The sequence below is a fragment of the Podarcis pityusensis genome (assembly GCF_964106645.2).
Source record: "Podarcis pityusensis genome assembly, chromosome: 10".
NCBI lineage: Eukaryota > Metazoa > Chordata > Lepidosauria > Squamata > Lacertidae > Podarcis > Podarcis pityusensis.
The window spans coordinates 25,050,775-25,067,914 of record NC_138035.1 but is presented as its reverse complement, the minus strand read 5'-3'; the positions used below and the strand labels follow the sequence as shown (position 1 = coordinate 25,067,914).

The 17,140-nt window shown below is 44.4% G+C and overlaps 1 protein-coding gene across 2 annotated transcripts in view; it reads left to right on the top strand.

The window, feature by feature from the left end:
- Positions 1 to 17,140, top strand: part of PAH (phenylalanine hydroxylase) — a 40,520-nt gene that overhangs the window by 14,544 nt on the left and 8,836 nt on the right. For both annotated transcript variants that reach the window (XM_080971752.1, XM_080971751.1), the window contains exons 3-6: positions 789 to 972; positions 7,839 to 7,927; positions 9,718 to 9,785; positions 16,066 to 16,262. In XM_080971752.1, the coding sequence (XP_080827878.1) occupies positions 789 to 972; positions 7,839 to 7,927; positions 9,718 to 9,785; positions 16,066 to 16,262 (538 nt within the window). The remainder of the gene's footprint in view (positions 1 to 788; positions 973 to 7,838; positions 7,928 to 9,717; positions 9,786 to 16,065; positions 16,263 to 17,140) is intronic.

Below are 17,140 nucleotides of genomic sequence, written 5' to 3'. Positions count from 1 at the left end.
AAAATAAGGATGCCCTAGCCATACCCAGTCCATCGTTTCGAATCATAGAGTTGGAAGGGACCCAAGGGTCATCTAGTCCAACCCCCTGCAATGCAGGAATGTCAGCTAAAGCATCCATGACAAATGGCCATCCAACCACTGTTTTAAAACTTCCAAGGAAGGAGAGTCCACCACCTCTCGTGGGAGTCTGTTCCACTGTTGAACAGCTCTTACTGTCAGAAAGCTTTCCCGAATGTTTAGTCGGTATCTCCTTTCTTGCAACTTGAAGCCATTGGTTCGAGTCCTGCCCTCCAGAGCAGGAGAAAACAAGCATGCTTCCTCCTGCATGTGACAGCCCTTAAGATATTTGAAGATGGCTATCATATCTCCTCTCAGTCTCCTCTTTTCAGGCTAAACATACCCAGCTCCTTCAACCATTCCTCATAAGGCATAGGTTCCAGACCCTTGATCATCTTGGCTGGCCTCCTCTGCACACGTTCCAGCTTGTCAACAAGCTTCTTAAATTGTGGTGCCTAGAATTGGACACAGTGTTCCAGGTGTGGTATCTGACCAAGGCAGAATAGAGTGGTACTATTACTTCCCTTGATGAAAATAGGATTCAAATTTAGAAAATATGATGCATATTGCCATAGTGGGGAAACCACCAGGGGACTTGTGTACCTGCTCAGTCTTCATAAACATAGTTTGTTTTTTAATGTACCGTGAACTACCCAGTGATCCCAGCCACTTTCTAGGCCACCAGCCAAAATTGTGCTTCATTCTTCATTATGCTACCGTCTTTGTTCCAGGAGAAGGGGATAAACCTGATCCACATTGAATCCAGACCCTCCCGGCTGAACAAAGATGAGTACGAATTTTTCATCAATCTGGAAAGCAAGAACATCCCAGCTCTTGAGGGAATCATTCATACACTGAGAGACGACATTGGAGCAAATGTCCATGAGCTTTCACGTGAAAAGAGGAAGGATGCTGGTAAGGAGATATTGTTCAGAATAACAACATTCCTTCCCTACAGCAAAGTGGTTAACTGCCAGCCCTAATGTATACCTGAAAGAGCATCTCCGCCCCCATTTGGCTGGGGAGGGCGGGATATAAATAAAAAAATTATTGTTGTTGTTGTTGTTGAACCTGGACACTGAGGTCTAACTCTAAGGGCCTTCTGGCAGTTCCCTCACTGTGAGAAGTGAAGCTATAAGGAACCAGGCAGAGGGCCTTCTCAGTGGGAGCCCCCACCCTGTGGAACACCCTCCCATCAGATGTCAAGGAGATGAGTAACTATATAACCTTTAGAAGACATCTGAAGGCTTTGATTGAACCACTTAAAGACACTATGACTAGAATTTTAGTGACTGGAGTGGTTCCTGCTTCCTGGAAAGACACATTTATTACCCTGATTCCTAAACAAAACTGTGATTTAACAAAGACTAAAAATTACAGACCAATTTCACTACTTAACTAATACTATAAATTATTTGCTGCAATTTTAGCCAACAGGTTGAAAAAGGTTTTAAGTGAATCCATAGGGACCAAGCAGGTTTTCTACCAGGTTGACAGAAGAAAGACAGCATAAGAAATATAATTAATTTAATCGAGTACCTGGAAGTAAGAAATGAAAAACAAGCAGCTATAATTTTCTTAGATGCTGAGAAAGCTTTGGATAATATCTCTTGGTCATTTATGATCAAGTTGTTAGAGAAGATGGAGATAGGTAATTCTTTCTAAGTAGGAATTAAGGCAATTTATACTGATCAATCTGCAAATATACTAATAAACAATATTCTCTCTGACAAATGCCAAATAAGAATAGGTACTAGACAAGGCTGCCCCTTATCTCCATTGTTGTTCATTTTGATGTTAGAAATATTGCTTCATCATATAAGGAGAAATAGGGAAGGCAATTAAAGGTATAGAGGAGGGGTGCAGAGTCTACAAATTAAGGGCATTTGCTGCTGATGTGGTGTTAACATTGGAACAACCTATGGTAAGTGATCCCAAAGCCTTAGAAGAAATTAAAAGGTTTGGAGAAGTGACAGGTTTCAAAATAAATACAGATAAAACCAAAATGTTGGTTAAAAACATGGACTAGCACTCGAAAAAGGCCTTAGAAAAAATGTCTGGCCTAAAAATAAAAGTAAAATATTTGGGGATTTGGCTGATGGTGAGGAATCTCAATTTATTTCAAGATAATCATATTAAACTATGGAAAGAGATTAAGAACAAATTGGAGATTTAGGGAAGGATGCAGCTTTTACTGTTAGGCAGAATCTCAGCCATTAAAATGAATGTACTACCTAAGATGCTGTTTTTATTCCAATCGATCCTGATTGCAAATAAGTTAAGTTGCCTCAAAGAATGGAAAAAAGATATCTCTAAATTTATCTGGCGCGGGGAAAGCCATGAATTAAACATAAAATCTTGATAGATGTAAAAGAAAGAAGAGGCTTTGCCCTGCCAGACCTAGAATTGTATTATGAGGCAGCATATCTGTGTTGGTAAAGGGAATAGATCATATTGGAAAATGCAGATATTTTAGATTTGGAAGGCCATGATATAAAATTTGGCTGGCGTGCATGTCTTTGGTCTGTGTAATGTATATATATATAGATATAGATATATATTCTTACTGATCCTTCTAGACTTTTTGGGACTAGCATTGATTAGCTACAGAGACTAGATACTGTGGGATTGTTAGATAGCATACAGCAGGGATAGGGAACATCTGTGATGCATTAGATGTTTTTGGACTATGACACTTATCAGCCCCAGGCAGCATGGACAATAGTTAGGGTTGATGGGATTTGTACTCTAACAACCTGGTTTAGATGTAGCTGGAGCAGCTATATCTCCTTTGACCCAGATGGTAGGAGGGATGCTTGAGGAGTTTGATTTCTGTGAATTCCAGTGTAGACTGATGTGATCCATACCTCCTGGATTAATTTGTTGATTAGAACATAATTATCCTTTGCACATTTCTACATCTTTCTGATACAGTTATTGGCTAATAATAATAATGATAATACTCAAGGTTTGGATTCAGCTCCCTTTTACCATCAATGCAATGTTGATGGCTGTTGAACTTGCATAAGAGAAAGAATATTAGTTGTGCAATATGAAATCCAACACATCGGTTGTGCCAGCCATTGCGCAACCAGTTGTTGCACAACAGAATGTATTGGGGCTACAGCAATTGATTGGTCCACCAGCAGCAAGAAGCATGTTAGCCTCCAGCCGTTCTGCAAGAGCAAGTCCTTTTGCAGCTAGCACACTGCCAAGGGTCTTCAGCTTAGTGTGGCATTGTATTCCTTCCTCAAGGTATTAAGTCTGAATATAAAATATGTTTGTACATTGAGTTATAACTGTGTGATTTAAATACAGTGGTACCTCTGGTTACATACTTAATTCATTCCGGAGGTCCGTTCTTAACCTGAAACTGTTCTTAACCTGAAGCACCACTTTAGCTAATGGGGCCTCCCACTGCCGCCGCCGTGCGATTTCTGTTCTCATCCTGAAGCAAAGTTCTTAACCCGAGGTACTATTTCTGGGTTAGCTGAGTCTGTAACCTGAAGCGTATGTAACCTGAAGTGTATGTAACCTGAAGCGTATGTAACCCAAGGTACCACTGTATGTATATTGTAACAAACCACATATTTAATGACATACTTAGGTATGTTCTTAATGTGGATTGTTTAAAAGAATTGCTTATTTGTGGGAAAACAGATCAGAACAGACTTATGAATGAATCTGTGAAGTTTGCACGGGTCGGGAACAAGCTGATTCATCCATACCTAGTCAGTGGCAAATATTTCCCCACAATCACTGTGCCAAATGGTTCAGATATGTGCCATATTCACAAAGACATAACCTAAGGGCCCAAATCAGACCAGAGGTCCACATGGTCAAAATTCCTGTTCCCAAGAGTAGGCACTCAGAGAAGCCCACAATCAGAGCATGAGTCCCATCACGCCACCTGTTTGCACTCAGAATTTGTCACTTATGGATTCCTTATTCATTATACAGAAATAAATATGCACACAGGAGTAAGACAATCACCTGGAGGTTGCTTTTCTTTGAGCAGTGCAGTATTCCATGAGTGACCACATGCAGACCCTTCTCTATGTCTCATACACATGTACACGTATCCAAATCTTAATGCCCTCCTGGCGTCTCAAGCAGCAGATGTGATCTTAATAGGATTTCAGTTAAGGTTGGCTTAAAATGCTTTAGGTCTGCTGCCTCGTCTTCCTTCCCGGGAGCAACATGAAAGGGTAGTAATATCTTCCTGGAATAAATCCTTATAATCTCCTTACCCTTCCCTTTGTGTCCTGTCCATGACATTGCATTGAGAAAAAGGAAAATATTTGGAGCCCTCCATTCAGGAAAGGGGCAAAATGTTATGGCTTGGCAGGGAATCACAATCACTTAAAAGTGAAGGTTTAATTACTTTGGGGACTGTGTGGGTCTGCGGGGGGAGGGGAGGTTATCTTGCTTCATCTTTCTTAATTATAATTTGGACAAAAAGAGAGAGAGAAGAGGGTTCTACTTCTCTGTCATTTATAGCATCTTATGGCATGTTCCATTAAACATAAGACCCATTGAAGCTGTTGGGTCTTAGTTTGAAGTTGATGCAGTTAGGATTGGGGTTTACAGAAAGCTGATTTACGCAGCCATCTTGTATATTGCAAAGTTATCATAAGCAGCCAACCTTCCCATAAAACAATGCAGAGAAAGGTGCTTTGAGCAGCAGCTTTCAAACAGGACGTCACCACTCCCCTGTCTCCAATCTGTGTGCCATTTTAAAAACCAAGCTCCTCCAGTCTAGAGGGAAAAGCTTTCTCCAGACTAGCCATGAGCTGTACTCAAAACTAAGCCACGGTGCCATTTGCTCACAAGCCTTTTTAATATGGGCAAAAAGTTCAGACCCCCCCCTAGTAGCCTTGAATAAAATAATTAAATATGATTCTGTTTCAGTGGGAGTTGGGAGGTAAAGACAATGCTTTGCTGTCCAGAGACAAGCGAGAGGCTTAGAGTCTGTAGAAGCCTTGTTTGTTAGGACCCTGGGGCTGAGCTGAGCAGTTGGCTATGTTTTAAAAGGCTCCAACCTGGGCCTAGGACCGACAATAAATTTTAAAGCCCTGTCTCTGACCCCTCCCCAGAACGGGTAGAGTTCCACAGAACCTCTGAAGCCCTCTGGTTTTGTTGCCCCCTCATATAAATAGCTGATTAGCATCCTATTAAGCATCTGACCCCATGTTAAATTGGTCACTACTTGGGTGTTCACCGCAGGACCATAAAACTCTGCTGTTTCTCCTGCAGACAAATCAATATTTATTACTGATCAGCCTGCATTTGCTCTGCAGAGCTTCACAGAGGGTCAGTGTTGCAACAGCTTGCTCTGGCCATTCATTAATGGCAGCAGGAAGAGACAACATGTCTGGCTAACTGGGGCAGGAGGAGAGAGCCCAAAAGAACATCTCAGCAAGCGGATAATGTGACTTTCTATTTTTAAAAAGGATCTCTTGGAATGCTGTTGTTGTTTGCTCTTTGTGGCCAATGGTTCCGGCATAAGCTGGGCAGTTGAGCCCAAATTAGCCCTTGTAACAATTTATTTGCCCAAAGTCCCATCTAGTCCTGGGGTGGGGAACCTAGTGCCCTCCAGATGTGGTTGGACTCCAACTCCCATCATCCCTTTGGTAATGCTGACTGGGGCTAATGGGAACTGCAATCCAGCAACATCTGGAGGACACGAGAATAGCGAAAGCTTTTCAAGCACAGCCTTAGTTTGCAATCCTGTACCTTTTTACCTGACTGTAAGCCCCCACTTAATTTTAAGCAGACCGGGGATGAAGACCCTGTGGCCCTTGAGACATTGTTGGACAAAATCAATGGCCACCCACTGAGCCTCTTGGACTTGCCGATCAGAAGGTCGACAGTTTGAATCTGATTGGGTGAGCTCCTGTTGCTCTGTCCCAGCTCCTGCCAATCCAGCAGTTCGAAAGCACACCAGTGCAAGTAGAAATATAGGTATCACTGTGGCGGGAAGGTAAACAGTGTTTCTGTGCATTCTGGCTTCTGTCATAGTGTCCCGTTGCGCCAGAAGCGGTTTAGTCATGCTGGCCACATGACCTGGAAAGCTGTTTGCGGACAAACTCCGGCTCCCTCGGCCTGAAAGCGAGATGAGTGCTGCAACCCCATAGTCGCCTTTGACTGGATTTAACTATCCAGGGGTCCTTTTCCTTTTACCATACTGTGATTGCAGTATTACTACATCCAATAAAGAGAGGTCTCCTGGCTCAAGGGCAGAGCACATGCATTGCATGCAGAATGTCTTGAGCAGATTTAGTCCTTAGCATCTCTGCTTTATCAAGAGCCCATTCGCAGAGTCTCTTGGAGAGTCTGCTGTCCGTCAGACACTTCTGGGCAGGACAAACCAACGGTTATATGCCTCAGCACTGACAGAAGCACATAAAAGAGCTCCAGAGGTTCATTCAGAAGTGGATAGCTCAGTTGGTTAGAGCGTGGTGCTGATGCCAAGGTTGCAGGTTCGATTGCTGTAGGCAGCTGCATATCTCTGCAATGCAGGGGTTGGACTAGAGATGATCCTCAGGGTCTACAATTCTGTGGTTCTAGGAATGTGGTCCCTGAAACTATGGGGATCCCTCTTCGCATCCAGCCTCCATGTGCCAGAATGTGCACAATGTGGCTAAAAGTGGCTTTCACACAAGGTACCTATTTATTTCAAACCTTAGTCTTCCAGCTTCCTTCCATCACTGAAATGTGTTCTGTGGGGTTCACAGGTGGCCTCCCATCCGGTCACTGCCCAGACCCAGACCTGTCTATCAGCTGTCTGTCTCGTGCTTTCAGACCATACCGTGGGATGTACCTCTGAGCAGCGCATGAGAATCGGGCACATTGGCCGGCTGGTTAGCAACACAGTCACACTCCTCCGCAATGCTGTTATTAACAGCAGGAGAGAAAGTTTGCTCTTTTTAAATTTCCCAAAAATCTCCTTGCACAGGTAGAAATATGAGTTTCTTGTGCTTATTATGTTAGAGGTATCCACCCGTTGCATTTAAGGCGTGTACAATCTGTGTGCCTGTGTATGCCAAACCAACAAATAATTGGCTCTTTAATGCAAACACTTGTATGCGTGTAAAGCCAGCTTGTGCCTGTGTTGCTTGTAGTGTGTGGACAAGCTTATTGTTAAAGGTCTTTAAGAGAGACCTACAACTTCCCAAAGTAAACAGAACTCTTAAGCAAGAGAAAGTGTGTGTGATTGAGGCAGTAATATTTTGCTTCTGCTGCCCTCTCGTGGTACAATTCATAATATTTCTTAGCTTTTAGGGGGAACACATTTCAGTATCCTTGCTTTATTGCTGTATGAACTGACATATTTTAATAGACAGAGGCTATGTAAGAGACAGAAATTCAGTGCACAAAGCTTTTCTTATATGCCATGTAAATGCCAAAATGTCATCCTAGGCAGCTTTCGTCAACCTGGTGCCTTCCAGATATTTTTGGCTGCAAGTATCAGTCACAGTCAGCACAGCTGTAAGTTAGACTTTTACATCAAAAACAAAAAAAGTAGGCTTGTGACTCCATAAACACTAACTGATTCCTTGTACCATCAAGAAATATGCTAGTTCTTAAATGCCATTAGACTCAGTATTGTCAATGCTTTGAATACAAGTATCATTATTTTCTAGCATTAACATTAAATAAGGGCTAACACTTTGCTGATTTATATTTGGCGAAGACCGTAGCTCCGTGAAATAAAGTCACTGAAGGGAGCCAGCAACAAGAAGCTAAAGACTATTCATGTTTTCTTTCCCGCTGTCTAGTTCCATGGTTCCCGAGAACGATTAAAGAACTGGATAGATTTGCCAATCAAATTCTCAGCTATGGAGCAGAACTGGATGCTGACCACCCCGTAAGGCAAAAAAAAAAAAAAAAAAAAAAGTCTTTCTGTTTACATACTTTTTAAAAAAAGGTGTTTCTAGTCCTCATGAGCACAGAGAACAACTTGAAAACATTATTGGTGTGCTCCAGACTGAGACCTTTAAAGCTTTAAAATCAAGACACCCTTTTCTTCCCCTCCCTGCCTTTGCATAGCATTCAGCCTAATGGAGAATTCTGAAGAACTTGAAAGCTCCTTCACTGTTTTGTGACATTTTTTCTTGGCCTAATAAAGGCAATGAATTCTGGATCTTTTTTTCTTGGATACTGTTGGGGTTTTTGTTGTTGATGATGATTACAGCTCTATTCAAAAACCCCATAGAGCTTCTACCAGCCAGTGCAGACAACAGTGAATTAGATGCACCAATAGTATGATTTGGTATAAGGCAACTTCCTATGTTCCTAAAAACTTGGGACAAATATTTTCAGAATGAACCCATGATGTATTATAGGAAATAATTCAGGGTTTTGTAATGTGTGGGTAATGTGTGGGAGCCATAAAAATACATGCCCTTACCCCCCCCCCCTTGTAGTCTGAAATGGTGCAGTCCCAAATTAGTACAGTTTATAAAACAAAAACGTGGAGCCACTCCAAAGGCTATAATTTATTCTAAGCCTATGGATGCGGCTCTCTGGCAGGTAATTTTTTTTTTTAATGAATGAAACACAGAATCCCAAAGCAAGTAAACAACTTGCTTTATCCTTTCAGGCTAATAGCACCTTTTTCTGATGTCAGGAGACGAAGCGCAGCAGCCAGGATTTACTGCTATTAATTCAACGAATGCAGGATACTTGCAAATAAATTACACGCAGTGCAGCAATTTTTTAAAATAAAAAATAAAATTGCAGCTATTACATTAATTGGGGCAGTGTGATTTGTCTTTCACTAGATGTAGTTTAATCTGAAATGAGCTATGTATTCTGTACAGTCACTTGGCACACAAATATCTGGCAGAGTCCTAGAAGAAAAGCAGGGTGAATGGAGACTCAATTGCTCTGAATGATTGAATCAAAGAGTCCTCTCAGAGCTTCTGTCAGGATGAAAAAACGGCGCAGTAGTTGAAAGCAGGACAAAATCATCAGCCAAACAAAACCTCAGTGCACTGACATGAAAGCTGTATCCTGCATGTATGAGCTAGTATTAATTAGATAATGAGACTTTCCTTCTGGATTTTTTGGGGGTGGGGAACCAAGCTGCAATTAGGTAATTTAGGATGTGAAGAAGCAAGCGAATCTGGAAACATCATCTTGTCTGTGGTGACTGCAGTGCAGAAAACCCTCAGGCTTATGGGCCAAAGCTCGCCTTCTCCTTCTCCTTCTCCTTCTCCCTCTCCCCCTCCCCCTCCCCCTCCCCCTCCCCCTCCCCCTCCCTCTCCCTCTTCCTCTTCCTCACTGGGCACCTGTAACTTCCCCTATGGCTGTGTTACAGTCAACAAAGCTTTGTGAAGTATCACTGCCATTATTCTACATACATTTATGGCTTAGCACAATGGGTGCCATCTACCGTATATTTCTTGTATATTATTTCCCTCTGACCTCATTGCCAACATTTCTTCCTTTCTCCCTCACTCCATGTGGACCTGTCAGTTTAGGATAATCTTCACGCATTTGATGAAATAGATTCTACACAATAAGTTACGTTTTTATTCATTTTTAAAATGCGCACAAGACGCATTCTGTTGCTTCTGCACTTCTTGTTAAAACTGCATTTCTGTTTTGACACTCACAAACCAGTGCTTTTTATTATTCTCTCCCCACCATCAGGGTTTCAAAGATCCTGTTTACCGGGCCAGAAGAAAGGAATTTGCAGATATAGCTTACAACTACAGACAGTAAGTGTGCAAAAGACAACAAGGGACAAAATGTATCCTAAAAGTCAATATATTATCTGTGATGAAATGGTGTGTGGGGTTGGGGAGTGTGCTCATTCTTTGGATAATGCTGAAATATGTCTGGGGCACTGAGGATTTAAATATACATAGCATTGTGACGCTGGATTGCCTCTACTTAGCCAGTGCTGTCAATGGGTCTCCATCCTGACAATGCAGCAGTCCCTTTGCAGATATATTGTAGGATCTGGTCATATATAGAAGAAAGCCCTTCTGACTCAGTTAGAAATGGTGAATGTGAGTGTTGCATAGTCCTTGCTGGTTCTTCTCCAATTCTCATGGGACGATTACAAAAGTTATACTGGGGCTTGGGTGTGAATGAGGGGGAACAGGCATCTGACCCTGTCCTCAAGGTAAGCTTAAAGGCTGAGGACCAGGAAGGAAGGGGAAGAAGATGGAGAGGAAATGGTTGTGTAGAGAGTGGGTTACTCCAAACCTGGTATGTTTAGCCTGGAGAAGAGGAGACTGAGAGGAGATATGGTAGCCATCTTAAAATATCTAAAGGGCTGTCACATGGAGGATGGGGGCAGGCTTGTTTTCTCCTGCTCTGGAGGGTAGGGCCCAAACCAATGGCTTAAAGTTGCAAGAAAGGAGATCCCAAATAAATGTCAGCAAGAACATTCTGACAGTAAGAGTTGTTTGACAGTGGAATGGACTCCCTCAGCAAAGGTTGGGTGGCCATCTATCATGGATGCTTTAGTTGGGATTCCTGCATTGCAGGGGGTCGGACTAGATGACCATTGGGCTCCCTTCCAACATTTCTACATTTCTATGATTCTGTGAACACCAGAGTGTGGCTTGATGCTACATAGATGAGCCCTGTGTTCGTGCATGTTCCCTCCCTCTTCCCCTCATATATATATACAGTGGACACTCGGGTTAAGAACTTAATTAGTTCCGGAGGTCCGTTCTTAACCTGAAACTGTTCTTAACCTGAAGCACCACTTTAGCTAATGGGGCCTCCCACTGCCGCCGTGCCGCCAGAGCACGATTTGTGTTCTCATCCTGAAGCAAAGTTCTTAATCCGAGGTACTATTTCTGGGTTAGCGGAGTCCGTAACCTGAAGCGTATGTAACCCAAGGTACTACTGTATTTTAAACATTTCCCAACTCACTTCCAAATGAACAACAAATAAGCATAGTTAGCCATCTGTTCGGTGGGTGCACAGGCAGAGATTCACACTACTGTTCAAGTGTGTTTCATAACTATATGCTAACTTTAGTGTACTTTGTGAACTATCCAAAGAAGGATCACGATGGATAAATGACTCTGTTTAACCTGTACCATCACTTGCTGGCTGTCTTTGAGTAGAAAGGCAACTTATTTTCCATGGGTAGCATATACAAGAGGTTGAATACCACCTACTTGAACACACAGAATCATCGAATGGCAGAGTTGGAAGGGACCTTGAGGATCATCTAGTCCAACCCCCTGCAATACAGGAATATGCAGCTGCCACATACAGGGATCAAACCTGCAATGTTCTTAGGTGAATGGTTTGCTGTTAAATTAAAAGCGAGATGGGGAAATCGGAGCACTGCCATGTGGACTCAGGGCTCAATCACAGCACCAAATCTGAACTGTCTGACAGTCCAGATGAAATTGGCCAGGAACCTTTTCACCAAACCAATTCTTTCCCCCAAAGTGTTTATTTTCCCTTGCTGACTTTCCTTTCCTCTCTGTGCTTAAATCCTCCTTTGACTGCATTTATCCTAAAATTGCAGCTTACCGGAAATCAATTGGATTCAGATGAGGACCAAGCTCTGGCCTCGCAAAGCTTTGTTATTTAATGGCACTCACAGCATCAGAAGCAACTACAAAGCCCCAAGCGCCAAATGAAGCAGCGCCTCTTATGCTCCTGCCATTAAACAGGGGAGAGATGGGGAATGCGCACAATGTACATTAAAGCAGAAGCTGTAAACAGCATTGGAATAATTCATCACTCGTGGTCTTGATCTCATACTCTGTGACTGTCATTCCTGGCCCAGCTGCATTGTGAATTTTTTAATGGCTTGCTTCCCCTCCACTGTTTTGCATGGGATGGGCTGAAGAGGCAATATTCATCTAGAACTGATTTTATGCAGCACCTCTCTAAGGGGTCCTTGCGAACCTCTGTCCTGCTTCCACCATCCCTTCCATTGCCCCTTTACCCTTCTCTGCTCTTCATGAGAGCCATAGGCACTCCTGTCCTAGTTGCAGGTTTCCTTAGGGTAGGATTCTCTTCGTAAAGATGGCCGCCAGCCATCTTTCTCATCAGAGGTGGAAGCCAGCAGGCACACTGGATCTGCCCCATCACTTGGCTGCTCCCAAGAGCAGGACTCCAGTATCACACCAAATAAGTCGGCCAAGGCAGGTAAATGCCAGGGCCCAGTGACCTACCTGTGTGAGTCTGTTGCTGATTCCAAGCCCCTTGAGAGTCATAGACCACAAGGGCCATCGAGTCCAACCCCCTGCCAAGCAGGAAACAAAGAGTGGCAGATGGATGTGAGTTCCTCACTGATACCCAACTCCTCTGACCATTGTGAAGGGCAATGTGAATGGACCTTGCAAACTCTAGAGCGGGATACATCTAGACCTGCCTTCACCAACTGGATGCCCCCCAGGTGGTTTGGACTAAGGCCACACACACAGCATACATTTAAAGCAGATGGCCGTCCTCAAAGACTTCTGGGATCTGTAGAACTATAGAATTGTGGAGTTGGAAGGGACCATGAGGGTCATCTAGTCCAACTGCCTGCAATGCAGGAATCTTTTTGCCCAGCGTGGGGCTCGAACCCACAAACTTGAAATTAAGAGTCTCATGTTCTACTGACTGAGCTGAGTACTTTGTGGAGGGGTAAGCTACAGTTCCCAAGATTCTTTGGTGGAAGTCATGTGTTTTCATTGTGCTTTAAATGTATATCATGGATGTGACTATAGCTGCCATGAGCTCCAGCCGGCACACCATGATTTCCTGTTGAGCCTTAAAAGAGGCTCAGGTAGCAATGTTAACATGGATAGAAGTGATTTCCCCCCTTCAACCCTACCCTGCTTTCCCCCTCCTTTTAAAAAATTATCTCTGCATAACCAAGGAATGTATATTATGAGAATCATTCACAGTGTGCTTGCTTATTATGTTACTATGTTTTATACTGCCTTATTTTGCTGTGAAGTGCCCCAGTGACCATTTCTGGTGAAAAGCAGCATAGATATCTCTAGAGAGAGAGATGATAGATAGATAGATAAGATAGATTAAAGCAAGATATTGTAGAAGTTGTGAAAGTGAAATGGTAGCATTCCCAAGGCCCACACAGAAAAGGATGGACAATTTAGGATGGCTCTCTGTGAGCCCCATTTTTTTCCACCACCCTCAGGCCTTCATGCTTATCTCCTCCCCTCTTGCATCCCAGTTTCCCTCCCCTTCCCCTTCCCCACCTCACTGCCACCCTGAGCACTAGTCTATTGATCTTGGCAGCTTTCAAATTGGTGTCTGGCGGTGCCTTAAGCCTCTGCTCTTTTCTCTGGGCCCATGAAGGTGGCCTAAGGATTAATTAGAAAAGGTCAATGCTATAGAAACCACAGTGGTCCCGGTTCCCCCTCCCTCTAATTCAAAATCACGTTTAAAGCTCCAGAGATCAAGGAGGACTGGTGCAGAGACACAGAAAATTGCACAATTATTGGGGGGCTGCCATCAGGCTCCGGCTAAAACGAAGGGGGTAGGGAATGGTGGGGTATCGTTTGTATTTCGACAAAGAGCCTGGAGCTCTAGAAATCCCTCGCATTATCCCAGCAGCGCCTCAAACCCTATTAAATTGCTGGAAAAGACTCTTTGATTTGGGGAGGGCCGTCTGTCCATTTTTGAAATTATTTTCTGAAGAATCAGCCTCCCTCCGCTTTAATGTCAAGGCAATAAAGTGAAGCAGGTCAAAGGACTCCCTTCTCGTTCGAGGCAGAGCCAGACTGACAGCGCGCTAACTGTATGGAGAGCAGAGACAGATTTGCTGTTCCTGCTGAGCCATTACCTCAGCTGACTCAGAGGGCCACAGAATTTTAGGGCCAGGGGAGATCTGAGGGGAAAGCTAAGACAGCCCCTTGATCCTATGGCCAGTCCTCTGCGGCTATAGCATGGCTTATATATCAGATCAGCGCTTATCCAGATTACGAGAGCTGTGTGGAGTGAGAACAGGACAAAAGGCCCAGTCTTGCTGCCTGTAGAATGAGAAATGAGGTGGGAGATGGGGGTGCATGTCGCTGTGGTTTTCGGAGCTGAATGTGCTTGGTAAGAAGGGTCAGGAGTGCCAAAATATGGGGGGCAGCTAAACCCCATCCCACATATTCAGTGACAAGACACGGTGCACACACACCATTCAATGACCACCAGCTTTTCAGGGGAGGGCAGCCATCTCACATTTGTTATTGGGGGCCTCGGAGGGATCTGGGCCTCTTGGAGTTGGCTGTGTCCATGTCTGTGTTGTACACACAAGTCCCCACTTTCTTTGCTGGTAACAATACTGTTATTGTTTGGGGGGGCACAGTTGGCATCAGCACCCAGAATGCTTGCCAGGGGCCCAGCAGCCTTTTAGGGTCCACCCTGCCCCCCCATTTAAATGTAATTCCCCAGCTTGGCAACTCCAGGCAGCAGCAGGTAGCCAAATCCAGCTGCCACTAGAATTTCCCACAATGCCTCCATTGTGAAGGGAAAGGGGACCACTCTGAATCACACCAGGTGGGTGCAGTCCTGAGGAGACCACAGAGGACAGCCATTGTCATTTCCTTCATAGGGGTGGAAGGACACTAGCAACATCCCTTCTCCCCTGAGAGGCTGCCATCGAGGTGGCATTCGGGTGGGGGGTTGCTAAGGAGGCAGCAGAACCTACCTCAAAGGAGCACACTGTAGATGCAGGAGCTGCAGTGGGCGAGGCATTTCTTGGAGGTCTGATCTGCTGCCCCTGTGTGTCACCTTGCCTCACAATTCTTTGACTCCAAGCTATGCTTGCTTGTTTATTTGTGCATAAGGTCGGTGCTGTTTTCTACAAGAAAGAGTCACCTCATGGCTGAGGTGACCCATCTTTTCGAGTCACATTTGGAATTTTGAGAAAGCGTTGTGGGTGCCATGCACAAAATGGCTGCCGCCGAGATGTGGCTAAACACAAAATGGCTGTTGTGGGGGCATGGCATATCATGAAATGTATATTTGCTGAGACCTACAGGAAGTACCGGCGTTTCCATGTGCTGCTCTGCTGAGCTGTAACCCAAGGTACCACTGTATTAAAAAAAATTAAAAAAATACGTATAAAGGTATTTATGTAGGTCTGCTTTGTATGTACCTTGGTCAGTAAAGCATGAGACTCTTAATCTCAGGGTTGTGGGTTTGAACCCCCACATTGGGCAAAAAGATCCCTGAATGGCAGGGGGTGGCCTAGTTGACCCTAATACCTTCCAACTCAATGATTCTAAGTCTTATAATCTTCCAGAGATGGGCAAGGAGCCCTGCACTCACTCAACAAATAAGCTCAACAAACCTTTGAGTGTGCTCCATGCTAGTTGCATGTGAATGGAGCTAGATTAGTACCTGTGTGTATAACATATAATAGGGACCCTGTCCTGCTTCTGGCGTTAAGGGGTATCAGTAAGAAAGAGAATATAACCCTTGTTAGTGGAAAGAGTAGGGACGCGGGTGGCGCTGTGGGTTAAACCACAGAGCCTAGGACTTGCCGATCAGAAGGTTGGCGGTTCAAATCCCCACAACGGGGTGAGCTCCCATTGCTCGGTCCCTGCTCCTGCCAACCTAGCAGTTCGAAAGCACCTCAAAGTGCAAGTAGATAAATAGGTACCACTCCGGTGGGAAGGTAAACGGCATTTCCGTGCGCTGCTCTGGTTCGCCAGAAGCGGCTTAGTCATTCTGGCCACATGACCCGGAAGCTGTACGCCGGCTCCCTCGGTCAATAAAGCGAGATGAGCGCCACAACCCCAGAGTCACCCGCGACTGGACCTAATGGTCAGGGGTCCCTTTACCTTTACCTTTATAGGAAGTACCAGTGAGCACACTGGCACCTGCCTCACCAAGTTGTTGTGATGATTCAAGGGAGTCAGATATGTTTCCTTGAGGGCCTTGGAGGCCACACCTGCAATCCCCTCTTCTATACAGTGATTAAAGGCACCTTATTTGGTGCTGGTGTTAATAGGAATGGGGTGCATTCATGCAGTAGCTTTAAGCTAACTGCCTTTTCCTCTTTTTTTCTAGTGGGCAGCCAATCCCCAGAGTGACATACACCGAGGAAGAGAAGAGAACATGGGGAACGGTCTTCAGGGAGCTGAAGACCCTGTATCCCACCCACGCTTGTTATGAACACAATCATGTTTTCCCTCTCCTGGAGAAATACTGTGGCTATGAAGAAGACAACATCCCGCAGCTGGAAGATGTCTCAAACTTCTTGAAAAGTAAGTAAAGGTGTGAAGATCCAATATCCGACATCGTCAACACAATTGCTATAACTGTGATCCTAATACAGTGGTACCTCGGGTTAAGAACTTAATTCATTCTGGAGGTCTGAAACTGTTCTTAACCTGAAGCACCACTTTAGCTAATGGGGCCTCCTGCTGCCGCTGCGCCGCCGCTGCACGACTTCTCATCCTGAAGCAAAGTTCTTAACCCAAGGTAATATTTCTGGGTTAGTGGAGTCTGTAACCTGAAGCGTATGTAACCTGAAGCGTATGTAACCCGAGGTACCACTGTATTTGAATGTACTAAGGCTGCAATCCTATCCACATTAAATCCAACGATTCCCACATTTCTGAAAATTCAATGGGAATTAACTTCTGTGTAACCATGCCTAGGATTTTATTGCATAAATGATCCATAAGTGAGAAGGGCTTTAGCTCAGTGGTAGAGCATGTGGTTTGTACCCAAAAGGTCCCAGATTCAATCCTCAGCATCTCTAGGAAGTAATAATAATAATAATAATAAATTTTATTTCTATCCCGCCCTCCCCAGCCGAAGCCAGGCTCAGGGCGGCTAACAGCAATACCTTGGAGGACCTTGGAGAGACCTCTGTCTGAAATCCTGGAGACCCCCTGCCGATTGGTGTAGACCAGAGGTAGCCCATGTGATTCCCTCCAGATGTTATTGGACTACAACTCCTATCAGCCTCAGCCAACACCACCAATGCCCAGGGATGATGGGAGTTGTAGTCCAGCAACATTTAGAGGGCACCACATTGGCTTCCCCTGGTGCTGAGCTAGATGGACCAATGCTAAGACTCAGTAAAAGGCAGCTTCCTGCATTTTGTACAAGTGCCAAAGTGATTTCAACCATCAAA